Genomic DNA, 27,672 nt, shown 5'->3' with positions numbered 1-27,672 from the left:
CATTACTGATCATTATTGTCCTATCTCCCTTTCCCAGTTCTCTGACAGAAAGAAAAAGGAAAGTCTTTGCTTAATATAAATAATGCTTAGGAAGTAAAGGTATGTATGGCTCAATTACTAAGGTGACAACCCTGAGTGAAAAAGCCAAGCAAGAGCTTGAGCTCTGAGTTCTTGAACCCTTGTACACATACAGTTATACACGTACACACACGCACATGCACACATACGTGAGTCTTCAAATACCTAAGCAAATAAATAACAATCTTCTCATCTCATGGAAGATTGAAAAATGGATTTCAGAATTTTCAAAAATGTATTTTGAAGCCTTCATCTTTTCAGGAGTAATACTTTAATGTACAGGATTTAAAAAAAGAACAAGAAAAGTAAAAAGGTAATAATACCTTTTGAACTATTTTCTTTGTCTCACATTTATCTTTTTTAAGCAAATTCTCAAATACTTATAGATTCTGTAACTAGGCTCTTGTTTCCTACAAAATAGGATGTCAGTTGATCAATAATCATTTGGCTTAAATTCCTAAGTCCACAATTTCCCTTAAGTGTTAGAACAAACAGGTACAAAGCCTGAATATATATTGTTTCTTTTTTAAACTCCAAATGATATCTGCATATGCCAAAATGCATTTTGAAATCACTCTCCCTTACATCCGTACAAATGAAAAAAGGGGACAGGGAGAGGAAAGAATCCCAGGAGGCTTTATATGTCAAGTTTTTGCCCAGAGCTAATTTTCATAGCTTTGTTATAAAACTCTGAAAATAGAGGTTTATAATGGAAATGCTGACAGACCTTAAGTATTATAGCATGAATAAATATAATTAAAGAAAACCTTTTGGCTACACCTAACTCCATAAATGAAAGATGCCATTTTTATATTAATCTAAAACAGCAATGAGAACTAGAAATATAATTCCAAAAAAGTAGTGTTCGATGTTAAAGATGACTGGTAAAAGTATTTGACATATGAAATTTTAAACACAGAGGCATTTAGTTAACATAATCAAGTCAGTATTTTCATAATGCTACTTCCTCAGTAATGAAGAATGCTCTAGTGAGCCATCAGTTCCAGTTACCAGAAAATGGCATATGAAGTTATTATCTCTTAACAGGCCCAGAGGGAGCTGCTTCTCTCTTTAATCTGTGAGTTTAGTTCCTACCCACCCACCTATTATTTCTCTGCCATATAACTACAAATTATTAGTTACACACACACATACACACACTTATGCAAGGATGGGTACCTTCCTCCCAAGTGAATGTGAAAAGTGGAGATTGTTAAGGTCAAGTATTTTATTCTTTCCTAGGCAGAGATGTAGCCATACCATTAATCTGTACAATCCATCATCTTCCTCATCTACACCAAAACCCAAGGATTTCAATGCTGTCCTCAACTTTGAACAGTGCAAAATGCTAGTCTGTCTGGACAGTATTTGCCTTGAAAATGCTAAATAGTTGATGAAATACAATGGAACTACCCCAGTCACAGCTCTTCTTCTTAAACATTTTCTTACTGAAAATGCATGCAGCTGACTATCCAAGTTTCAAATACATATTTTGAATATCTCAATGCCTAACATTAACAGCATTAATAAAGACCTGCACACTACAACAACATTCCTGTTTACATACTGATCTCATATTCCTGTTAAAATTGATCTATAATTTTGATACAAAAATTATACATGGTATTCTTTTATACTTATTTTTATTACAGCCGAGCAGTACTAAAAACAATACAAATTTGTTTAAGGAATCAGAATGTTACAAACAATTATGCCTTGTAAAATCAGCAAACACTCATTCCCTTGCTCAGAGAATAGCAAACTACAAACTCAACAAAGACGATTTATTAAAAGCTAATATTAATATAAACTTTCTTTTACCTAATATCTCCAGTCTTCATTTTCACCTCTTAGTTTACCTCTACCATTTCTGAATAGTGATCTGATCACAAGAGTTAACCAAGACACAAAACAACTTAGAAGGCTGCAGTATTTTTCTACTTACTGAAATGTTTGGGCTTTAATGTTAACTACTTCTTCTAAATTTAATTTTAAAGAGTAAAATTTAGTTTGTATTCCAAGCAAAAATTAGACAATTGATTTGCTGCTAATAAATCTAAGAAAAAAATATTATGAATGATTTACTTTGTACTTCCTCATATTTCTTGGCTCACTTTTTTACAAGTGATTTGAGAACTTGAAAAATTATAAAAGCAAAGTAATCAAAAGTCCCTCAATAAGCAACTACTTTATTTTTAGTAACAAACGTAAAAAGGTAAAAATGTTTAGAATTACATGAACACCTGTAGTAATTTTAGGCATGCAGACAGATCGCAAATTTTATGCATGTAACTATTTCCAATTTTTAAAATATGTAGTAATGCCAATTTGGGGGGCTTAGTTATTTATAAACTATTCATAAGAATACCATAAGAAAAAATTATAGGTACAGTAGTTAGAACATGAATGCCAATTTTGAAAATGAACTAGATTATCTTAGATGAGCCATAAAACATCTCCAGGTTTTTGGTTTCTTCATCAATAAACAAGAATGTCAGCTTTAGTAAAGAAATAAAGGAAAGTATATCTGTTAACAAATCTTTTTAAGAATTCCAGAATTATCTTATATTCCCAGTTATTACTTTTTAGAGGATTATGAAAAATATTCTAGTGAGGAGCTTCAAAACAAAGAGACAGTGTAGCTTTTGCTTTTGAGGGACTTCTATTTTTAAAGTAGCTTTTTTCTTGGGCTGGAAGTGTGGCCTAATGGTAGAGTGCTTGCCTAGCATGCGTGAAGCCCTGGGTTTGATTCCTCAGCATCATATTAACAGAAAAAAACAGAAGTGGTGCTGTGACTGCAATGGTGGAGCTCTAGCCTTGAGAAAACCCAAGACAGTGCCCAGGCCCTGAGTTCAAGCCAGGACTGGCAAAAGAAAAAAAGAAAAAAAAGTTTTTTTTTTTTTACTTTGGTGTGTGTATGGGGAGGAGGAGGGAGGATTCTTTTTTTCTTTTTAAGTTTCTCAAATTTCCTAAGATTCATTTTCCAATTACCAAACCATCACTAACGTTTTAAACAAACTTTCTTTTTACATTATAATGTGGTATTTGGGATTGGGGGTTGTTATATATGTATAGGTACTGATCTTGGAACTTGAACTCAGAGCCTAGCCAGTATCCTTGAGCTTTTGTGCTCAAGATTAGTGCTCTACCACTTGAACCACAGGTCCATTTCTGACTTTTTGCTGGTTAATTTAAGGTAAGAGTTTCATAGACTTTCCTGCCCAGTCTAGCTTTGAATCACTATCTTCAGATCTCAGCCAGCTGAGTAGCTAGGATTAACAGGATGAGCCACCAGCACCCAACTAGATTGCATTATTAGAGCACACAATAACATGATCTAAAAATGAAAATGGTAGTTTTCTCATGAATTACCAGAAAGTAAAAACTGATACAATATTTTTCAGTATGAAATTTAGTAATATACATCTATCTTTAAAATGTATGTATAATAATTCAATCTTAGGAATTAATCTACAGATATACTTCCATTTGAATACTGCAATGAATACATGTGTAAGGATGTTAAAGTATTATATTAACAAATAGAAGGCTAAGCAAGATTATCATATTAAAAAACTGGTTCAATGAATTTTGATACATCTTTATAATGAAGCACCAAGTCCTAATTTAAAGAATGAGGTAGAGTTTAGATGACATGACCAAGTATACTCTCCCTCTACCCCCATCCCCAGAAAGAATTAATGCAGCAACTAACAGTTGCCATTTTGAGGGTTTAGCACCCATTTCCTGCATGTACAACAGAAAATGTTTCCTTTTTTTAAATTACAAATTCTGGCTGAATCTAAAAAGCAGAAACAAAAACATACAATGAGGTACTCACTATACACCAACTTAAAAAGCTATCTAGGGGCCGGGAGTTTGGGCTAGTGGTAGAGTACTTGCCTAGCATGAACGAAGACCCGGGTTCGATTCCTCGGTACCACATACATAGAAAAAGCTGGAAGTGGTGCTGTGGCTCAAGTGGCAGTGCTAGCCTTGAGAAAAGCCCAAGAACAGTGTGCTCAGGCCCTGAGCTCAAGCCCAGGACTGGCAAAAAAAAAAAAAAAAAGCTATCTAGACAGCTAAGCACTTGTGGCTCAGGATTCTAATGCTAGTGACTCAGGGAGGCTGAGACCTAAGAATAGGGATTCAAAGCCAGCCTGAGCAATAAATCCTGTGAGATTGTTTCTAATTAAGCATAGAAGTCAGAGGTAGATTTGTGGCCCAAGTAGTAGAGTGCTAGCCTTGGGTAAAAAGAAGCTCGGGGACAGCTCCCAGGCACTGAGTTCAAGTCCCAGCACAGGCAGAGCAAAGAACATATGTTTTATACATAAATAGAGAGAAGTATCTCAAAGTTTCTGGAGTAATATTTAATTCTGTAGGCAGAACTATGCTTGTCAACTTTAGCAAAGATGCAGTTGATAATTCTTTATTGTGGGGCTTACCAAAGAATTGTAGGCTGTTTTGTAGCTATTAGGTCCGCCTAGAAGAAATTACTTTTTCCTTTGCCTCTCTCCCCCTGCATCCTGGAAATCCCTACCCAGCACCTGTAACCCTGGCAACTAGCATGGCTGGGGCAGTGGGTGGTCCCCAGTCAGGTATTTCTCCATCCTGAGATCACATCCACTACACTGTGGCCATATCCCTCCTCCTATACAATCTCTCACTTCCCGCCTCAAGCTCTTGCTCCGCTGACTCCATCTTGAGTGGCAGGAGGTCTGCTTTCTCCTCACACAATAAACCCTCTTCTCCTAAACTGCACTGAGTTTCCTTTTGGCAAACTTACAGTGGCATCCTAGATCTCTACCCTCTAGATATTAATGGCATTCACCTAGCTGTTACTAGTAATAGCTCTCCAGACATTGTCTAATATCCCAGAGGTCATAACCCTATTCCTAGATGAGAAGTACTCTGAACTAGACAATAATGTAAAGAAAATTTTATGCATCAGTTTGTATCTGTTTTCAAACCATTTTTACCATGACAATATTACATTCACATAAAGAGAATTCTTTGCTAAAAAAAAAAATCCTAAGAAACAAACCCAAGGTCCTGAGTTCAATCCTTAGTACTACAAAATACAAACAAAATGAAATAAAACAACACAACTTTAAGTCTTTATATCTTAAAACTGATAAAAGATACATAAAGCTATATAAAACCTAATAACAAGAAGTGAAAACTTAAATCATGATAAAGTAAATTAAGGAACTTACTCATAATGTGGTAGTAAAAACATTTCAAAAATTAAGAAATTTTGGCAAGTTTAAGCTCTGAAAAGCAGATGCTACTTTTATAGCGTGACACTAGGAGGGAGGCAGTCTCTGGTAATTTCAGACAAGGCTTGAAATAAAAGTATTTCTATGTTCAACTTCTATAACAACTTTTCAACAACAATAATAAGAATATTACGTTATATTATCTAACTTACAATATATACTTGAAAGAAAAACTTCTATAAAAATCTAAAGGCAGTAAATTCTCTATTGTTCTTATTCATCATTAACTCTGGATCTAAGTTTAAATGGCACTAAAGCTAATTTTGTATAGGAAAATGGGTGTTAGCATAAACCTAGGTTAATTTTAAAATATATGAATCCAGGAGGAAGTATCTAATGTAATTAAGGCTATAATTTTAGAGCCCTCGAAATTTAAGAAACACTATTTAAAATTAGGACAAAGCCTGGTAAGGTGGCTCACACCTATAATCCTACCTAGTCAGCAGGATGAGATCTAAGGATCAAAGTTCAAAGCCAGCCCAGGCACAAAAGGACCTAAGACTCTTATCTCCAATTATCCCCTGGAAAAACCGGGAAGTAGGGCTTGGCTCAAGGGTAGGGTGGTATCCTTGAGCTGTAGAGCTCAGGGATAACACCTAGGCCCAGGGGCAGGGCAGTAGCCTTGAGCTGAAGAGCTCAGGGGCAGCATCCAGGCTGGAGTTCAAGCTCTATGACTCACTAAATAAAGAAAGAAAGAAAGAAAGAATAGTATGGCTTAAACTTCCATAACCACATATTTTCATATGGTTCAGTAAAAGAAGCCTTGGATTTGAGCTCATGGTACTGCTTAAACTATTTAACATTCCTATTGATATGGTAATTATCCTTTTTTTTTTTCTTTAACATAGAGCAACCTGCTGCTATGTGGCCCACTATGGCTTGATCCACTCCATCAGTGGATCAAGTTTTGTGCTTTATATCAGAGACAGCCTAAACTGTGAGTCTCTTACTTTCACTTCCATTTGTCATAGGGAAAACAGGTACATGCCACCATGCCTAGCCACTGGTTAAAAACTTTTCTGCCCATGGTAGCCTTGAACTTCTATCCCTTGATATCTGCCTCCAAGAAGCGAGGATTTCAGGCTTGAAACATCTCACTGGTGGTATTTATATTCTTTTCCAAGAAGTAGAAGGAGAGAAAAGATGTAAAATGTATGCTTACAGGATTGTTTTAGACTGCTCTCAACTTATTTCTGCTGCTTTTGTCTTCCAAGAAAGCCTTTTAAAGAAGGCCTTTTGAAAACTAATGATTTGTCTGAAGACAGTACTAAAACAGTACTTCTATACTTGTACTTCAAAATTATGTTGAAGGAAAACTTTAAAATTAATCAGCATGTTGCTACCTTTAAAAACAAAAGTTAATCAATTAGCAAATTGTTGTAAAACATACCTGATTCTTGCCAGAACAGCTTGTAGAAAGTTCAACAGTGTTCTAACTTCAGATTCTCGACAGGCTCGCAGAAGCATAGTAAATCCATCATTAAGCAAATTTTCATGAGAAGGATACAAGCAAGAGCTAGTCTCAAACACTTCCTGAACACCATCAATGTAGATGGAAAGAAGCATCCATAAATTATGTCTCTGTACCATATCGTCATTCTTAGACACCAAGAATTCCTTTGCTTTCTCTTGGAACTCACATGCAAATTTTTTAGCCAAAACAGCAATGTCTAGGTTTTTCTGAGCATACATCAAGAGAAATGCCATTTGACCTTTCCAAATAAGGGCTCTCTGAGATGTTACACAGGCAGGCTTAAGGAAATTCATAAGGTCTAGAACACGACTTGCTACATCTTCTGTCTCTGCAACAACTGCTAACAGCAGAAAAAGGTTGAAAAAGTTCTGAAGACCCACTTCAGTCAGTTCTTCCATTCTTTTACGATGAAATTTAGAATATATTCTGTAAAATATATACAAAAAATATTTCAATATCAATCCATTCACAAAATCCGCCTGTTACAATAAACCTTCTTTTGGTTATTTGTGACATTCTTACTACTTAATTTTAGCTAATTACTTGAAGCTGCTTTATCACTTTGTTTATCTAACTATTTTGCTGTTGCTTAGAAAACCAACTTATAAGAGCCCTACCTTCAACTTCCCAGTAATGTAACAAATGCATCGATTAAGAGTTTTGCCCAAAGATAGCAGTAGTGTTCTTTACATGTAGTATGTGGCTCTTCCTTTTCAGTTTCCATCAACTTATTTTTATTTGAAAATAAGAAATAGTTTCTGCCATAGTTTGCACCTGAATGATTCTCAAAGGTCCATTCAGCTTAGTTAACAGTTTGGTACTACTGGGAGGTAACAGAATTTTTAAGAGATAAGGCCTAGTCATTAAGTCACGGTGAGTGAGGCAAAGGGAACCGAGGCTCTGGTCCCCTATTCTTTCTCACTTCCAAGCCACAAGGTGAAAGGCTTTATTCTAACATATATATGCGACCTCAACTAAAGCAACAGGCTCACAGACTGAAACCTCTTAATACCAAATAAACTCTTCCCATTTACATGCCATTATCTCAGGCATTCATCATAATACAGAATCTTTTAAGCACACTTCGATGGGCTCTTATGGAAAATCTAACAATTTTTTATAAGCTCTGTCTGCCTCTGTCCCTCAAAAAGAGCTGCTCTTATTTTTACTTATATCTTAAGAAAATTCAAAGTGTTGGAAATTTTTTTTACCTATTTTCAAAGAAAAACTGCTAGCTGCTCAAATATCTGAGACTAGTCATTAAGAAAATCTCTCCAAACTTAATACAACTTAATAGTTCTTGTGCTGTTAAGGGATTAGAACTGGAAACAATTTATCTTAAATTCCTACTATGGCTTGTTATAACTTCTAGAATTGGTTTATCCAGGAAGAAGTAATTAAAGCTCATAAGGTTAAATGCTAATTTATAAAGAGTTATGTAAAGGCTGATACACTAATAAACGTGAAGATCTGTTATGTTTGTATCCTTTACCATCTTCGCTATAGTAGGTGAATATCATACTTGTCTAATAAACAGTCTTGCTAATAAGTGATTTCCAATAATTTAATGACAAAGTTCTGAGTGACCATTTTCCTGAAAGTGTTAAAGATTCAAAAACAAGCATCCAAGCACAACAGTAACAAAAACTACCAGCAGCTATGGATACTGCCTGGTGTTACTGTGTGTATAGCACAGGTGAAGCAGAGTTCAATTCCCACTAACATTAAAGAAAAGAATATAATAGAACACAAGAGAAGAAAACAAACCAAAGGCAAAAACAAACCAAAATACAACTAGTTTTAAGTGTCATTACTGGAGATCCCATAAAACAGCTACCTTAAAAAATATGTACTGAAAAATACTCTTTCACTATAATCTCACATGAATTATTATGTGAATCAAGTAAGAATTTCATTAAACAATTTTTAAAAACTCCCCACCTAGAACAGAAAGTGTTCTGCTTCCTAAGGGACCCCACCAAATAGTTGAAGAAGGGTAGGTCGTGGTGTACTTTATAGAGAACCAAAAGGGGGCTAGCAGGCAAGGAAGTCGAATATATAAGTAAGTAAAAATTATAGCTTTTAAACAATGAATAAAAAGAGGAAGAATACACAAATGTAATAAAAAATTTATTTTACCACACAAGAGGCAAAAATTGGTTCTACTATGCTCTGGACAATTCTCATTTGAAGAAGAAGCACTTGATGTTGCAGGACCAATATTTTATACATTGAACATATCCACTGCCAAGATTCAATATGGATATAGTTTTTATTTCTATTACTTTTGATCAGTATATGCAGATCACCTAACATTACAATTTTAGCCAAAAGACCAATTTCTTCCCTAATATTAATAAACAGAATCTCAATCACCAGTAGATGAGCTAAATAAGAAACTTTTAAAAACTCCACAAGTCGGGCCGGGAGTTTGGCCTAGTGGTTGAGTACTTGCCTAGCATGCACGAAGACCCGAGTTCAATTCCTTGGTACCACATACATAGAAAGAAAGCCAGAAGTGGTGCTGAGACTCAAGGGATAGAGCTCTAGCCTTGAGAAAGTCCAAGGACAGTGCTCAGGCCCTGAGCTCAAGCCCAGGACTGGCAAAAAAAAAAAAAAAAAAAAAAAAAACTCCACAAGTCATAGATAGTAAGTTTGTTCCTTACTACATCAAACTGACAGGACCAAAGGTTCCATATTTCGCTCTCCTACACTAAAGAATACATCTCTTTTTTTTTTCCCCACCAGTTCTGGGCTTGAGCTCAGGGCCTGAGCACTGTCCTTGGACTTTCTCAAGGCTAGAGCTCTACCCCTTGAGCCTCAGCACCATTTCCGGCTTTTTTCTATGTATGTGGTACCAAGGAATCGAGCTTGGGTCTTCATGCATGCTAGGCAAGCACTCTACCACTAGGCCAGACTCCTGGCCCTTAAGAATACATCTTAAGTATAAAGAATTCTAACTACAACTTTAAAAAAAATGTAATTAATGATTGTATATAGAGATTCTCTTCTTGAATACTTGTTTGTTAAACATGTCATTTGAAATATTATGTAAAATCAATGCTAATAAATTCTTTTAATAAAAAAAGAAACAAAAAATGTAATTAATTACATTTCTCCAAAGATATTAATGAATATCCATGATGAAAACACTGCACTTACCTTCCTTTGACCTGTTTCCAAGTATGAGGGCCACTGCTCTTCATTGCTTTCTTGACAACTTTTGCCAAAATGCAGAGAAAAATAGTGTAACTACTGCTAGATTTATATAGATCATGATCTTGTTTATCCTGACAGCAAGTCTTCACCATTTCAAGCATAGCCAAGGGTGACTTGATACTCACAATACCTTTCAGAGGAAGCCAAGAAACACTGAAGGAACTATTCTAAAAGCAAAAATAAAAAGATATGCAATAAATATTAGTTTCTTGACAAAAAATGGAAAGCTGTGAATCTAATGAGCTCAATAGAAAGCTTGACTCGTAGTTACACAAATTACATTACCATTAACATATATATCCCAAAATTACAAAAAAAAAGAAATCCACAAAAGCACAGCACATCAAGAAGTAATTAAACCTGGGGTTGTCTCATCGATGTGTTTTCAACAGTTTGTCCAAATTAGGACACAAAACAAGGCTCATGTACTATTTGGGAGATAGGTATCTACAGCTCTATTACTCCATAAGTTTCCCAATTATTTTGTTACACCAGTTTTTCATTGTTGTATAGAATTCCCCATGATCCATGGATCTAGATGCTTGTATCCATGTATCCATCTAGTTTCACATAACACATTCTTCCTTTTTTTTCTTCAGCAAATGAAATTTTGAATTTAATTTCTGTACATTGTTATTATTAGATCACTTCTCCTATGTATGTTTGTTTGTTTGTTTATTTATTTATTTATTTATTGTCTGTCATGGGGTTTGAACTCTGGGCCTGGGTGCTGTCCCTGAGCTCTTCAGCTCAAGGCTAGGGCTATATCCCTTGAGCCACAGCGCCACTTAAGGTTTTCTAGTGGCTAATTGGAGATAAGAGTCACTTGGACTTCTGTGTCCAGGCAATCCTCAGTTCTTAGACTCCTGAGTTGCTAGGATTACAGTACTGAGCCACCGCGCCCAGCTTTCCTTTTAATCTATATTTCTTTCTTTTTGTTTGTTTGTTTCTATACCTTTTGATTGCTACATCTACAGCCTTGATCATTCATATTAAACTATTTGGCTAAAATTTTGTATTAATAGAACTGAAAGTTTCCTTATGTCCTGTAATAACTCAGGCCTATCATTCAGAACTTATACCATAGGAATAGTCTATACTTTTCCCACATCCCATGCATCTATCCATGCTGCTGCTTTAGCCTAATGTTCTTTTTCCTTCTAAAATTCTAAAATTTTAATCATCCCTAGTGCCAAGTTAAAACATTAGGAACTTATGAAATTTTCCCACAAGTCTACACAATAAGATCATCTTTCCTCTGGTGTCCTATGGTTTAAAATTTTTCCCCTTACAAGGTACCTAAGGAGCCTGTATGATATTCAGGTTGACTAAGTCTTATTTGGAAAACATGGTCAGAAGCAATCAATACTTCTTAGAATTATTTTGTTTAAATCTATGTGTGAAAATCAAAAATCTAAGATTTTAGCTATTCTGCTTAGATGGAGAGATGAAAAATGTCTTCCTTGTATCAGTCTGTATAGATGATGCTTGTAAAAGGTAAAACTACTTCTTTGATCTATTGTAAACAAAAATTACTCTAAGGATGTGGCACTGTGGCTCAAATGGTACAGAGATACGCTTGAGCTGAAGAGCTCAGGGACAGCACCAGGTCCAGAGTTCAAGCTCCATGACTGACCAAAAAGATAATAATATAAGAAAGACATATCTAATCATCAACCATGAAATACACGTCTCCTTCAAATATCATGCACAAATTATTAAAACTGCTATTCAAATACATATTCTATTTCCTTACCAAGTTCTTACTATAATATTCCCACAGAATGGTAACAATTGAAATGTTTGACTCCCAGACATCACAAAGTGTCAAACAACACTGAAGATACATTCGTAACTGTTCTTCTAATACACCATCCTAAATAAAAAAAATAAAAAACACAGGAAGGGAAGTATTTTAATAACAAACATTGGTGAACAGGGCTGAATGCTGCTAAGTGGCTAAAAAATAAGGAAGAAGCCTCAGATTTAACAATACGTAAGTCAGTGATACCTATAAAAACAGTTCTGTGGGCAAGGTTAAGATAGAACTCAATTACTGGTTGATAAAGAGATAACAGTAAGGAAAGAAGATATCTGAAAAAAAAATGCATAAAGTCCTTAAAGAAGTGAGAAGGAACAATATCCAGTGCACATGGAAAGGAATTTTTTATAGAAATATTGATTCTTCTGATACAAAAGCAAAGCCTTCTAGCAAGTGAGTACACGGGAACTAAGTTAGGACCTGAATGTGCAATGATGGAGAAGTTTGTATTAGAAGTTCTCTCTTCTCAATGATGTATCATTCAAGATGCTGATATGAATAAATTAGGGAATAGTGTTAAACTGTAATTTAAAGTTCTGAAATAAGTCATCATGGAGAAATTTTTTAAGACACAAATATTCAAGCACTACCACTTGAAATTTATGATCAAAACTTTAAGGTCAGGAAAGTCAGCAAGAATGACTGATTCTTCCAGCTGTCATTCATTGTGGGTATGTGTAGATGGGAGACGTTGAACAGATTAAAACTAGAAATTGAGAAATTAAGGAATAAAAATTGTTTTTAACAAAACGTCTATTAATGGGTTGTGTAATTTACATTACTTAAAGAAGAAAACAGGAGGAAGAAAATGAAAAAGTCATGGTTACAGGCAATATAAAAGTGGAAAACTATGGAATATAACCACGGGAGGAGGTCGTAAAATGTTCATCTGCTTTAAGCTTTCTAAGGGCAGTCATTATATAGGTGATAACGGTCTTACTGTTTCCCCATATAAATTTTTAAAAGCCTCGTGAGAAAAAAAATCTGTCCTTCAAATCTAAATGAAGATCATAAATTAATAATACTATTAGCACTGCAGAAAAGAGGACCAGAAGTCAAAGTAGCAGTTGCAATTTATCTTAGAAATTAAAACTCCCAGTTACTGACACAGATGCACTGTCAACAGAAAATAACACCATCCTGACATTAGTGAAATGTTTCATTGTTTTAAAAAATTTATGCTAAGGCACTGATACTGAATTAAAGTAAAGAGACACTTGCCTATAATCCCAACATTTGGGAACCTGATGTAGGAGGATCATGAGTTTCAGGGCAGCCTGTGCTACATTGCGAGTCCTTGTCTCACATAACTGCAGAAAATTTAATGAGTGACACCAGTGGAAATGATTGCTACAATAAATATTTATTTTACAACCAGTTCTCAAGTGATTCTCTATTTCATAAAATTAAGTATACACGATAGGCATCAGTACCTCATGACTATAACCCTAGCTACACAGGTGGCAGACACCTGGAGGATTACTGCTTAAAGTCAGCACAAACAGAGACATCCATGAGATGCCACCTCCATCCAATTAATCAGCAAACTGCCAGAATAGAGGTATGCTCACGTATAATAGAGAACCAGCTGTGAGCAAGCCCAACCCTGAGTTCAAGCCTCCACAACCCAAACAAAACAAAACACAAGAGAGGGGATCAAGTGTGTTTGTAACCACAGATACTTGGGAGATCAGAAAGATCACAGTTTGAGGCCTAGGGGAAGAAAAGTGTTCAGAATCCATCTCAACAGACAGACTGGGCTTGGTTCAGCTATGTAAAAGATGTAAGTTGGAGGATCCTGAGGCAAGGCTAGCCCTGGGGAAGAAACAAGCAAGAAGGGACTGGTATAGTATTTACCTAGCAGGTGGAAAGCCCAGAGCTAAAAATCCCACTTACTGCCTGCACTCCAAATATACATAAGAAACTTCTGAGGTACTGAATTAGTTCTCAAAAAGAATAAAGACTAAATAAAATGATATAAGAAAAAGAACTTTTACAGTGGTTAGGAAAAACATTCTAAAAGAATATTAGGCCTACACAGTTTCTGATAGATCTTGCACAATGTAGGGCCAGGAGTTTGGCCTACTCTTAGAGTGCTTGCCTAGCTTATATAAGGAGCCGTGTTTGAGTTCTCAGTGCCACATACATAGGAAAAAAAAAAAATTACACAATGTAGAATTCTTTAGAATTCCCTAGGCTAGATTTTTAGTTCATAATTATCCAAAAGAGTTAAAACAAATAAAACTTAAAGCAATATGATTTTCAAAGACAAAGCTATTGTAAGTATATGGACATAATTTTAATCAAGATTCATTAACCAAAAAATACTTATTTCCTAAATTTAAAGATTCTTTACAGTAATTTTCCATGCCCTTTTACATAAACAGTTATTTACATTATCAAACTTGACAGAGTTAAAATACATGTTTAAGATATGATGAGCAGCACACTTAAAGCTATTTTAAAACGAGGTCAGGTTTGACCTCTGGGCCATGAAGCACTATATTAACAGCTTTGCAGAAAGAAAAATGATAAGGTTTAAAATGAGTGCTCAGAAACTAGAACCTTATCAGTTTAGAATATGATTCAAGCCTGTAAGACAAATTGCTCAGCAAGGCAAGTCACCTTCCTGCTGTGAGGAGGATAGAACTGAATTTTCAATGCCATTGCCTATCTCCTGTTTCATGTCTCCTGGTTTGATGTCACACGGTCAAGCAATGGCTTATAGTTCTGCAGTATCAACTACTTATGTTGAATACATTTTGTCCAAGTCACAATGTAGATAACTACCTTTGTCCTTTAACTGACAACTTCAGTGTTAAAAATATTAATCTTTAAAAGCTACCCACTAGTAGGAACTACAGTGAGTTGACCCTTCAATTACTGTCAGGGTTTTAGTAACTAAAGTGTTATTCAAATGATCATAAAAGTTAACTTGTCTTTTGCAAATACAATGCACAATCATGTTAACAGTTTGCTTGCTTTTAACAAATGAAATTTCTAACACGGAAATGGAACACAGCTCACTTAAGTTTCATACCTGAGCAGTGATGGACTGCTTAAGTAGTTCTTCTATAAAGTTCCAATTTGACTTCATTTCTCTCTAGAATGGAAGATTCTTGTATTAAAATGATTAAACATGATTATTTATATATTAATATTATGATACAGCAAAGTACCAAAGTACATTTCCCCTATTTTTGGATGGCATTGTAATTCCTAGGTTTCTGATATTTTGGCAAAGAGCTAGTTGACAGACTTGGTAGAAAAACACTTTAGAATTAGTGCAATCCGATATAAACCTCACTAAATTTATTTTTTTTAACTATAAGTAAATTTTTCTGTATAATAATCCCCTCCCTCTTTCCTTTCCTTTCCTTCTCTCCCTCTCCCCCCCCTTTTTTTTTGCCAGTCCTTGGCTTGAGCTCAGAGCCTGAGCACTGTCTGAGCACTGTCCTTAGACTGTCTCGAGGGTAGAGCTCTACCACTTGAGCCTCAGCACCACTTCTGGCTGTTTTCTTTGTATGTGGTACCTAGGAATTGAACCTGGGTCTTCATGAATGCTAGGCAAGCACTCTACCATGAGGCCAAACTCCCATCCCCTCTCCCTCCCTTTTTACCTCCCTCTCTTCCTTACTTCTTTCCTTTCTTGCTTGCTTTTTTTTTTAGTACTGGGGTTTGTACTGAAGGCCTCTACTGGCTCTCTTACCATTTGAGCCACAACTCCAGCCCAGCTATTTTCCAGATGGAGATAGACTAGCAAACTTTCCTGCCTAACCTTGCTTCAAACCACAATCATCCAGTTCTCAACCTCCTGAGTAGCTAAAATTATAAGCATGAACCACAGGTACCAGTTAGATTTTAAAAACATTTTAACAAATGTCTAAATTCTAGTGTAAGATTTAACAACAACAAAAATCCTCATATGTATACTTTTTATAAACATAATTTTTCCCCTATTTTATACCTACTCACTAGAGATTTTTTTTCACTTTACTTCATTCATAATGACTCTGAAACAGTTTAAACTAAACCAAAATAAGGAAAACCTATAAAATGCTAGCCTCATTTACGCTATGGTCACCTATCTGGCAATGTATCTAGCTGATTTTAATCCATATCCTTTCTCTGTAATAATCAGCAACCAGTGAGTTTCAGTGAGTTCTATGAGTCTACCAAATTACTAAAGAGGAGGCTACAGTCCTAGGAACTCTAAAGCATGGACAAACTCAAGTTAGAGGTGAAGACAGTAATTGTGTCTTGAAACCTGAAACTTGGGAGCTGGCCCTAAAATGATCTGAAATGGGAGAGCGTTTTTCCCATTAGTACTACATGTAGAATGTGTTAGGCTAGTACACATTATTTCCTATAGGTAAAAAGAAATTTCATTTCACAGAGAATATAATTAATCTCAAGTATGCACCAGTCAGAGAATGTATTCAAATCTAAATTGGTCTGGCTGTATAGCCAGTGTTCTTCTATGATATTCTCTAACAGTAACTGATTTTAATCATTCAGTTTTAGATATAAATATTTGCTTTGCAACTAGTGTTAATGACTAAAATTCACTTGTTTTGCAATAGCAAGGTATTTGAATTACAAGAATTATAAAGTAATATAATTCTTATCCTAAGAATTTTAACAATGTAGATAAACTTTGTGACTAAAATCCAAAAATAACAAAAATTAAACTATATTAGAGGAACAGTGGTAACTACACCTTACTCAAATCGAACATAAGAAAATATACACCAAAGAGATAGAGATCTTTCAAAAGGGAATTTAACTTTGAGCAGTTGCAGTAGTTTTTTCTACAAGAGTTATACTACTATAATCTCATTGGTAAAAATCAAATTATTTCCAGGTAGGAAGTCATTTATATGGGGCCATGTTTTAGATCTTTCATCCCATTATTAAAATTAAGTCACTTGCACCACATGTTGGTGGCTCACACCTGTAATCTTAGCTAACTCAGGAGGTTGAGATCTGAGGATTACAGTTCAAAGTCAGCCCAAGTAGGGAATTCCTTAAGACGCTTATTTTCAACTAACTACTAAAAAGCTTAAAATGGTGCTGTGGCTCAAAGCTGTAGCACTGACCCTGAGCACAAAAGCTCATAGACAGTACCCAGGCCCTGAGTTAAGCACAAAGAATCTGGTATGAGAAAAGTTAGGAAGCAAAAATGATTAGAACTGGCACCAAAATAAAACAAAACACCTCACTTAAGTTTTAATTTAAATAGAAGCTCCAACAAAAACATAAAAAGTTCCCCAACTTTCTACTTCTAGCACACTAAGAGCTTGGTGCAATTCTCATTTGTAGGTCACATTTTGTGCCTTTTATCTGGTTGTCAATTCAGGTGTTCCAAAGAAGAGCATCAGCTAACCTGCCTAATTGCCCTATGCTCTTGACAGATAAAGCACTGATAAAATTGACCCCCACTATAACCAAAAGTCATTGTTCCCTTTAAACGGAATTTGATTTTAAAATAGATGACTGTTGTAAGAGGATAACACACTCTCATTTAGGTTGAAAAAAAAAAGCATTAAACAGAAATGTATGAAAAGCTAAAGCTCCTAATATGAGAAGAGAGATACCATTTTTTTTGTAGGCTTATAAGCTATTGGCTAATTTTGTGATTAAATCCACATATAGCAGCACTTCAACTTCCAGAAACTTTTTTTTAAAAAAGCCATATCTGAAACCTATTTAAAAATGTAAAATTTCACATTAACCTTTAGGGCAAATCAGTTTGAATTTCAAGACTGAGACATTCCAGTACTATGACAAGACTAGAGATAGTTGCCTGTGAAAGCTAGACAACTATTATTGCTTCCTAACTTCTCTCATACCAGATTTTCTTTAGAAGAATAAAATATGCTTACTATATAACTTCTAGTTATACTTACTATGCATAACCTCTAATATACTTGGCTATACTAATACAGCATGAGAAAATAAAAAGTCTGAAATTTTCAAAACTGTCATCTAAACAGATGGTAAATTGAAATTCACATTTTATGTTTGCTCTGGAAGAATAAGCCAATATATCTTTTTGTTCATGTATTTGATGATCATTTATTGGCCAAAGACAATTTTGAAAGTAAAAGTGAAAACCAACAAATAGGTTGAAAGGGAAAGTAGGCATAAACTGGGCAAACTACAACACAGCTACTCTGTCATAAACACAGAAAAGGCAATCCTTAACAGAATTTTAGTATCAACATTATCTGATAAAAATAGGGTACCATGAATCTCTGCACATTTCAATTTACTGTAAAATCAACCTTTCCCCGACTTCATAATACTTTGACATTAGAAGTTGAATAAAGACCAACACTGGTGCCTCACACCAGTATTCCTAGGTACTCACAAGGTACGATTTGAGAATCACAGTTCAAAATAACAGTTCCTCAACAGGAAAGTCTATGAAACACTTATCTCCAGTTAACCACCAAAAAGCTGATGGTGGAGCTGTGACTAAAGTGGTAGAGCAGATTAGACTAGCACCCAGGCTGAGTTTAAAGTATAATGTACTTTGACCATATTTACACTCCTTTCATTGGTCTTCCCCATTCCTGTTGACAATTATCATTCCAACAGAGACTTTTACTTTCCCATCCATTTTTAAAAAAAAATTTACTGTACGTTAATTATAGAGATTTCGCCATGGTATCTTACACATACAAATAATTACACTGTAGCTAGAGTTAACTTCCTCTATTACTCTTCCTTTCCCAGTCTCCCCCAATCCTTACTGCACCATTTTTCAGTGAGATATCCTGTGTGTGTGTGTGTGTGTGTGTGTGTGTGTGTGTGTGTGTGTGTATGTGTGTGTGTTTATGTACACACAAGCACGTGTGTTCAAGCCCCTAGAGCCTAGGTGTTATCTTTTTGACCAAGACTAGCACTCTGCCAACTTGAGGTATGGCTCCATATCTGCCTTTTTGTAACTAACTGGATCATGGTTTTGAACCATGATCCTCAGAACTCAGCCTCCTCAGAAGGCTGAGCTAGAATTACAGATATGAGTCAACAGCACACAGTGAGATTTCTTATGCCATCCTCCTATACAGACACAATTCCTTGGCCATCATTCTCATCTGCCTCCCTCTCATCTACCTGACTTGTCTTTGTCTACGCATCCATCTATATCTAGTTTTGCTCTGTTTTAGACAAGTATTAAGGGTTGAAATCAGGGTGCTTCTTCCTTCATAGCTGGCACTTTGCCACCTGAGCCAGCTCTCCACTTCCAGCTTTGGCTGGTTAATTGGAGATGAGAGTCTCAAAGAACTGTCTGTGAAACATGATCCTCAGAACTCAGCCTCCTGAGTAGCAAGGATTACAGACATAAGCTAAAGTTTTGTTCTGATAATCTAGTAATTAAAAGATGGAAAAGACTATCATTTTAACTACACAAAAATGTCACTGTAGTAATAACAACAATTGCTAAAAGTAATGTGTTTATTTTATATTAGCATGAATAGAAACAAGCAACATACATATAATTCTTTGTGAGTTCATTGTATTAACCTTGGCTCAACAAATGGGTAGCAGCTTTAATATACTGATAATGAGCTATGTGTGAACTTCTTAGAGTATTTCCTGACTTATTTTCCTTTATCATAGGGCACATAGAAGACCTTTTTTATAGTAAGGGAGTCATTTAAAAGATTTCCTGAGTAGTCTTCTTTTTTTTTCAGGCCTGGGCTTGAGCTCAGGGCCTGAGCACTGTCCTTGGATTTTTCTCAAGGCTAGAGCTCTATCACTTGAGCCTCAGCACCACTTCCGGCTTTTTCTAAGTATGTGGTACCAAGGGATCGAACCCGGGTCTTCGTGCATGCTAGGCAAGCACTCTACCACTAGACCAAACTACCGGCCCCTTCCTGAGTAGTCGTCTATGATGCTGCCAGTACTAATTACCCTCTGATTACATGAAGGAATTCTCAGTATTGGGTATGCTCAATATTCTAAAGAGGGAAGAAATCTGCTAAATCTATCAAGGAACATAATCCATTAAAATATTCAAAGAAATAGCTCCTATGTCTCAGAGGATGAGAATCAAAATGCCCTTAAAAGAAAATAAAGGTTTTCAAATATCCAATCAGGACTTCTAGAGTTGAGGACTAGAAGTTTGCATTTATAATACTGATAAAGAAAACTAAAATTATATTAGTCTAAGTGTGGAAGAAATAATATACAGATAGGATTTCCAATAAACATATCAATCAGCTGGTTTTATTTAGAATGCCTTTTAAAATAAAAACCTAAAACAGTGTAAAACTGTGTTGAGGGCTAGGAGCTCAGCCTAGTGTAAAGTGCTGGCCTAGCATGCACAAAGCCCTGGATTCTGTTCCTCGGTACCACTTATTCAGAAAAAGCTGGAAGTGGTGCTGTGGCTCAAGTGATAGAGCACTAGCCTTGAGCAAAAGTGTCCAAGGACAGTACTCACGCCCTGAGTTCAAGCCCATGGACAGGACTGGTAAAAAAAGAAAAAAAATGTGTTGAACTAGAAATGAATAACACTAAATAAAACATCTATCTTCCTATATGACACAAGTTAAATAGTTGCTTTGCAGATTAAATAACTGGGAAAATGGAAGTATTAGTTTCAGTGGTAGAGCACCAACCTTGAGCAGAAAAGCAAGGCACTGAGGTAAAAATCTTAGTAGCAGGCTAAAAACAAACAAAATCTTTGGGAAAACCAGCTCTAAAGCCAGATGATAGTGACTCATGCCTGTAAACCTAGCTACTCAGGAGGCTGAGATCTGAGACTCATGGTCCACAGCTAGCTTGTGCAGACAAATCTGAAAAACTCGGGCTGGGAGTTTGGCCTAGTGGTAGAGTGCTTGCCTAGCATACACAAAGACCTGGGTTGGATTCCTCAGTACCACATACATAGAAAAAAACCGGAAATGGTGCTGAGGCTCAAGTGGTAGAGCTCTAGCCTTGAGAAAATCCAAGGATAGTGTTCAGGCCCTGAGTTCAAGCCCAGGAATCGCAAAAAAAAAAAAAAAATCTGAAAAACTTTCCAATTAGCCAGCAAAAAGCCAGAATTGGAGATGGGGCTCCAATGGTAGGGGATCAGTAATAGCCAAAAATGCTTGCACGAAAGGTGGGAGGCCCAGAGTTCAGGCACCAGTACTAATATGTAGAAATAAAGAAATTTTGAAACATAGTTTTATTGAGTTAGGCAACCTTTTTGGAAACATATGCTTTCCCTTTGCCACTCTTGCAGATTTTAGAAAGGAATCTTTGGAATAAATCTGAGCACGTGAATTTTGGATAAAGAAACTGACAGTCAAAAAGGCTTAAGCAATTCACTTAGTCACACAACTATTTAGAAATAAAGTCATGACTTTTATAAAATACTTTCAATCAAACACTAAGTACATAAACTTGATACTCTTTCAATATGTTTAGAGGTCTGTGACTAATTACAAAACTATCATACAATAAAGGAAATTATATTAACAGGATTATGTCTTGATTTCTTGTTTCTGCACATTTAACTCTGTAACACAAAAGTAACAGAACATATTGACCTTATAATAAACTATAAAAAAGAAATCAAGTCTTACCATTTTGTCTGCTATTCCATGGCGATCAAACTGGTAAAATGATGCTACATGTGTGATTATCCACCAACTGAAACCTAATGGATCCCTGGACTGGATTACAGGCACAGGTCTTCTTTGGTCATTAGATTTTTCACAGAGTGTTTTAAGTAGTTTATTTAAGCAGTTCCAAAATGACTATAGAAACAGAGATGTTGGGAGGATAAGTGTGAGTATTTGTGTGCTTTAGGTAGTGGTGGTATCTTAACAAGGGCCTAAATTTTTGCTTTTTTCTCCAGTACTACCTAATCATCAAAAGTACCAATACTTCCCTTTTATCTATTCTACAGAAACTCTCCATAATTTTATATACAACTTTCTATAAACATCTGGTTGAATTTCTATGTCAACGTAATGGATATCTAACATTGTATAGAGTTAACTTAACTCTAGCTAGTCCTGGGTTCAATTCCCTGTTACCACATACACAGAAAAAGCCAGAAGTAGTGCTATGGCTCAAGTGATAAAGCACAAGCACTAACCTTCAGAAAGTTTAAGGACAGTTTCCAGGCCCTAAGTTCAAGTCCCAGGACTGGCCCAAACAAACAAACAAACAAACAAAATACCACATAAACCACGTCAGTATAACTTGTAATATCCTCTTTGTAAATACTTCTGCATATATGTAGTCTAATATCCAGAAATCATAAAAATTGAAAGCTTCCTTCTGAAGCCCTGACTGGCATCCCCCCCACACACACAAAAGAGAGAGAGAGAGAGAGACAGAGAGAGAGAGAGAGAGAGAGAGACAGAGAGAAACAGAGAGAGAGAGAGAGAGAGAGAGAGAGAGAGAGAGAGAGAGAGAGAGAATATATCAGAAATTTGGCCCAGGAACAGCCTCATACTACAATCCTCCTACCTATGTCTCCATAGTAGCATAGCTGGGATTACAGACATGAGACCCTGTGCCTAGCTAATTAGGCTTGCAAAAAAAGAAAAAAAAAATAGAAACAATGTTTATTCTATTGAAAAATTTTTTTGAAAAGGTAAATATCCAAAAGCAAAAAACAATTTCTGAAGCTGGCCACCTGTAGCTCAGACCTAAAATCCTAGCTATTCAGGAGACAGAGATATCATGACAAAAAAGCTGGAAGCAGAGATATAGTGCCGGTGGTAACTGAACTTACTTTTCTGCTAAAATAATGACAAAACAAACCAAGAAAAAACAAAAAAACCCAGCAGATATAAAGGTGCAAAAATAGAGTTATTACTAAAATTAGACAGCACATCCAAACCCCAAATTCTAGAAAACTGGAAATATCAACACCTCATGAAAAATATCTAAAGAATTTTCCACACAACGTAAACCATGTTTGGGCTAGTGGCAGAGTGCTTGACTAGCATGCACAAAGCCCTGGGTTCAATTCCCTGTTACCACATACAAAGAAAACACTGAAAGTGGTGCTGTGGTTCAAGGAGTAGAAGTCTAGCCTTAAGAAAATCCCAAGGATAGTGCCCAGGCCCTGAGTTCAAGCCCCAGAACTGGCCCAAACAAACAAAATACTATATAAACCATGTTAGTATAATTTGTTATATCCTCTTTGTAAGTACTTTTGCATATATGTAGTCTTTATTCCAGAAATCTTAAAAATTGAAAGCTTCCTTCTGAAGCCGTGACTCAAAATGAAGTGGAAGAAAAATTTCCACTCTTCCCTCCCTTTTCTGCTTGTCTCAATTATTTGATGTAAGACAAATTAAATACAGAATCTTAAATACCAAGTGAAACTTTTTTACCCCAAATCTAAATCCACTGTGTTTTCTAACTATAGATTTTTCTGAGTTACCAGAAGTTATTTAAGTACTTTAATCTTAAAAGATTTCTGATAGGAAATTAATTAGAGAAAATGAGACCAATTTTCTATTACTTCATTTTTCTTATTACTACTTTAGAATTAAAAATTAAGTAAAAGCTGGGAATGGTGGCTCATGCCTGTAATGCTAGCTACTCGGTAGGCTGAGATCTGAGGATAGCAGTTCAAAGCCAGCCAAGGCACTACAAAGTACATGAGAAGACTCTTTATTTCCAATTAATTACCAGAGAATAACACCCAGGCCCAAAGTTCAAGTCCCACAACCAACAAAAAAAAAAGAGAGAAGTAGAAAAGGAGGAGGACAATAGAGTATCAGCCAATGAGACAGAAGCATAGATACCAAGTTTGACTCCCAGTCTTATACCACCAACCCCCCCCAAAAAACAACAGATTTCAAAATTAACTGAATTCCCTTTTTTGGTAGCTGTTACTCTCGTTCCATAAAATAAGTTAGTAAGATTTTTTTGTGACCAAAAACATTGAAAAAATTCAATTAAAGAGATGGGAACAATAACTAAGCATCTTTTCAAACTTACTTCTGAGAGAGACCATTTACATCTGTGATCTAGAAGATGAATGAGTAGAACCCATAGCTCTTTAATGCACGCACAGGGGCAGGGATGACTCGTTAAGGCTTCAGAAGGCCTAACCTGTAGAAAACAATAAAATCAAGTTACTTTTAAGAGTATACTTTTATATGCCACAAAGTTGTTTTAAGAAATAAGTTATATACACTTACTTACTTGAAATAGGGAAGGGGAAAAACAAGATGACTTGGGGGGGGGAAGGGGAACAAAAACATGAGAAGGGGTATCTAGGTTCAAGAAGTAATGTACCTACGACCTGATGAATATAACTGTAACTCCTCTATACATTATCCCAGCAATAAAATACAATTTTAAAAATTAAAGTGTACTCAACTGTATAAACTTCTTTATGAGTCATTTCATTTTACAAGTAAGTTTCCTTTAAAATAAAAATACATAATGAATCTAATTCTTAACTTAAACACAAATAGTTTTCAACTTACAGATACAACCAAAGGGGCAACAAAGCTTTTCAATAAGGAGAAATAAATATTTAGGACTTCATTTGGAAATAAAATTTCTACCACAACTACTAACCTCAGTCACAGAAGTAAAATAGCAACTCTAGACTATGGAAGAGAAATGGAGAAAGCTGTGTTCTAATACATCTTTATTTACAAAACAGGTAAAAATGGTTGAAGTAAGCCTTAGTGTCACAGTGTGATGACATAAATAAATCTAATCTATCTGCCACACCAGACCCTCAGTTCAAGTTCTCGGGCCAGTGTATGTGAGTATATGCATGCAGGTATGTATACACACACACACACGATAAAGACCAAAAGAAATATAAATAATATACACAGAAGTCTATGAATTTATAGTCAATTGATATTGGACAGAGGTCTAAGAACACATAGTGGTGAGAAGATATTCTTTAGAAAACACCTCTGGGAAAACTGAATATAGCTTAATAGAAGTTAGACCCTTGTGGATTAAAGATTTAAATGAGAGACTTAACATTGGAAAGTTACACAAGAACGCACAAAGAAAGCTCTATGATACTGGTCTGGGTATTATTTCAAAAGTGAAAGACGAATGGGATATCAAACTAAAAAGCAAACAATTTTGTTCCCCAAAGAACAGCAGAATGAAGACAAAATCATATTCAATTCTTATTCAAAAAAGCCCAAACAAGAAATCAACCTATGTATTTACTATTTACCAATGGATCAATTAAAGAAGAAAATGTGTCATTTGCTTACAAAGGAATTCTATTTCGCCTTGAATGGAAAGAAATTCATCCACTGACCAGATTATGTTACATAGACAAAGCCCTTTCATGAGGACAATTACTATATAACCTACAGAAGCAGGGCAACTAGACTAAATTAATGCACCAAGAACTACTATAATGAAGTATAAAAGCCATAAATAACACATTACCTTGTCATACCTCTTGAGTGACAGGCTTATTAAATCATAAAGGAGATTTTCACAATGTTCTTCAAATAGGCTAACATTAGTTAAAGTGTCGCCTGCCAGATTGACAAACTGATGACCATATACAACTTGTTCTGAAAGTTACAAAATGAATTCTACTTAGAACTATATAAGGTTTTACCAATTCAAGAGTAAAATTATATTTCTTTAAATTCCAAAAAAAATGAAAATTATTTTTGTAAAAGTTACATTGGGGAATAACTGATTTACATGAGTACTGACATTACTTAGAAAACATTTTCAACTCTTCTACATATAATGTAATGATCTTCTCTTGTCCCCATCTGTCTGTTTTTAGAAGCATTAATTTTGTACTACTTAATGAGAGAAAATACCAAAAAAATGCTTTTTTGTCAGTCATGGAGCTTGCACTCTGGGCCTGGGTGCTGTCCCTGAGTTCTTCAGCTCAAGGCTAGTGCTCTACCACTTTGAACCATAGCACATTTCCCAAAAAATTCTTTACTTACCTTTAGTAACATATCATCTAAAACATAGTCCTTTTAATACTACTAAATATATTCAATTCTTTTATGGCATAAAAATAGAGTATAACAAGGTAACAATAAAAATTCTTCCTTTCTTATAGTAATTCCACTTGAATATTGCTCAAAGTAAATGTGTGAAATATAGTCATCATATGCACATCTTTGTATGTTTTATGTATCTAATTATAAAAACAAATAATGTATTTTAAAAGTTCATTAACAAAAAACCAGATACCGAGGAAATGGATGTCCTTGTATCCTAAATACTACTCGGTAGAGGATGTTAAATACCAGAAAAAGTCAACAAAAATAGAAAGGATTGAAATCCACTAATAAACTGACAATAAAATTATGTTAAGATGTTTAACTTTATGGGAAACCAGGAAATCACAAACACACACAGAAAGTATGAATATAATTTGTTAGTGGTCAGACTTTTATGCCCAAGCTGGGTTTTGAACCACGATCCTCAGATCTTAGCTTCTGGAGTAGTTAGGAAATGAGGGCGAAAAGAAGGAAGAATAAAAAACTGGTGGAGATGGAAGTTTTTCAAAGTATACTGTATACTTGCATAGGAATACCATAATGAAACCTCATATTACAAGTATATGTTAACACCAAAGTCAATGACCAAAAAAAAAAGTCTATTACCAAAATGTTCCCAAAACCTCTGGGAAAAAAGGAGTTGAAATTTTGATTTTTTGGTTATTATTTGATTTGAAAAAGTACATTAAAGGAGCCGGGAGTTTGGTCTAGTGGTAGAGTGCTTGCCTAGCGTACATGAAGATCCAGGTTCGCTGTGGCTTAATTGGGAAAGCACTGGCTTTGAGGAAAGCACAGGACTGTGTTCAGGCACTGAGTTCAGTCCCCAGGACTGGCAATTTTTTTTTTAAGTACATTAAATACATATGAATTACATAAGACTAGGTATCACTTAGCCCAGACTGACTTCAAATTTATGATTCTTCTACCTCAGCATCCAGACAACTGGAATTAAAGGCAGCATCAGCATACCATTACTTACATTATCTTTTATTTACTTATTATTTTTCTGTGGGTCATGGGGCTTGAATTCGGCCTGGGTGCTGTCCCTGAGCTCTTCAGCTCAAGGCTACCACCCTACCACTGGGCCTGGGCATTGTCCCAGAGCTCTCCAGCTCAAGCCTACCGCCTTACCCTTGAGCCAAGTCCCATTTCCCCTTTTCTAGAGGTTGATTGGAGATAAGAGTCTCAGGTCTTTTCGTGCCTGGGCTGGCTTTGAACCTTGATCCTCAGATCTCAGCCTCCTGAGTAGCTAGGATTACAGGCGTGAGCCTCCATACCAGGCTATTTACATTATTTTTTAAATGAAAGTTTAACTTTTAGAAAAAGAACATAACAGAAACCCATAAACTTACTCAATTTTTCACCCAGCAAGTGAAGAATTTCCAAGATCTGCCAATGAATATCTAAGTGGAGATGTAATAAATGCCAGGATGGTGGGAATTTCTGTAAATGATAATATCAGCTATGATTAATAATATATAATACTTTACCAGATATTTTGCAACATGTCATAAAACTCCATAAACACAGGATAAAGAGCCTACTAACTACCACTATTCAAAATCTCATTTGCCTTATTTCCTAGAGGATTTGTTCACTGAAGACCTTTGAATTGCCTAATGTATTTGTATTTGTGGGTTTAAGACAGTGGGACAGCCGAATAGATTTCTGATCTCTCTCAATCAAATTTTAAAAGCCAAACTTCACAGATGAAGACATAGGTATAGGTCAGCAATAAATAAATAGATGGCATATCTAGCACTGGTACCAAAAAAAAGGAGATAATGAAAGGTTATCAACAGTAGGGAAAAA

At 35.5% G+C, this 27,672-nt stretch overlaps 1 protein-coding gene across 3 annotated transcripts in view; it reads right to left on the bottom strand.

The window, feature by feature from the left end:
* Positions 1-27,672, bottom strand: part of Mms22l (MMS22 like, DNA repair protein) — a 103,577-nt gene that overhangs the window by 65,796 nt on the left and 10,109 nt on the right. For 2 of the 3 annotated variants that reach the window (XR_016536484.1, XM_090338395.1), the window contains exons 7-14: positions 27,213-27,303; positions 25,274-25,404; positions 23,837-23,950; positions 21,454-21,627; positions 14,913-14,975; positions 11,807-11,926; positions 9,994-10,217; positions 6,748-7,257 (exon numbers count right to left, since the gene is read on the bottom strand). Coding sequence is in view for 2 of the 3 variants with exons in the window: in XM_090338395.1 (XP_090194521.1) it covers positions 6,748-7,257; positions 9,994-10,217; positions 11,807-11,926; positions 14,913-14,975; positions 21,454-21,627; positions 23,837-23,950; positions 25,274-25,404; positions 27,213-27,303 (1,427 nt within the window). In the remaining variant the exon portion in view is untranslated. The remainder of the gene's footprint in view (positions 1-6,747; positions 7,258-9,993; positions 10,218-11,806; positions 11,927-14,912; positions 14,976-21,453; positions 21,628-23,836; positions 23,951-25,273; positions 25,405-27,212; positions 27,304-27,672) is intronic. The other variant, XM_090338396.1, reaches the window with a different exon arrangement.

The sequence above is a fragment of the Megascapheus bottae genome, chromosome 8, assembly GCF_031878675.1.
Source record: "Megascapheus bottae isolate mThoBot1 chromosome 8, mThoBot2.hap1, whole genome shotgun sequence".
NCBI classification, from domain to species: Eukaryota; Metazoa; Chordata; class Mammalia; order Rodentia; family Geomyidae; genus Megascapheus; species Megascapheus bottae.
The sequence above is the reverse complement of the archived record's forward strand: the minus strand, read 5'-3'. Positions and strand labels throughout refer to the sequence as shown.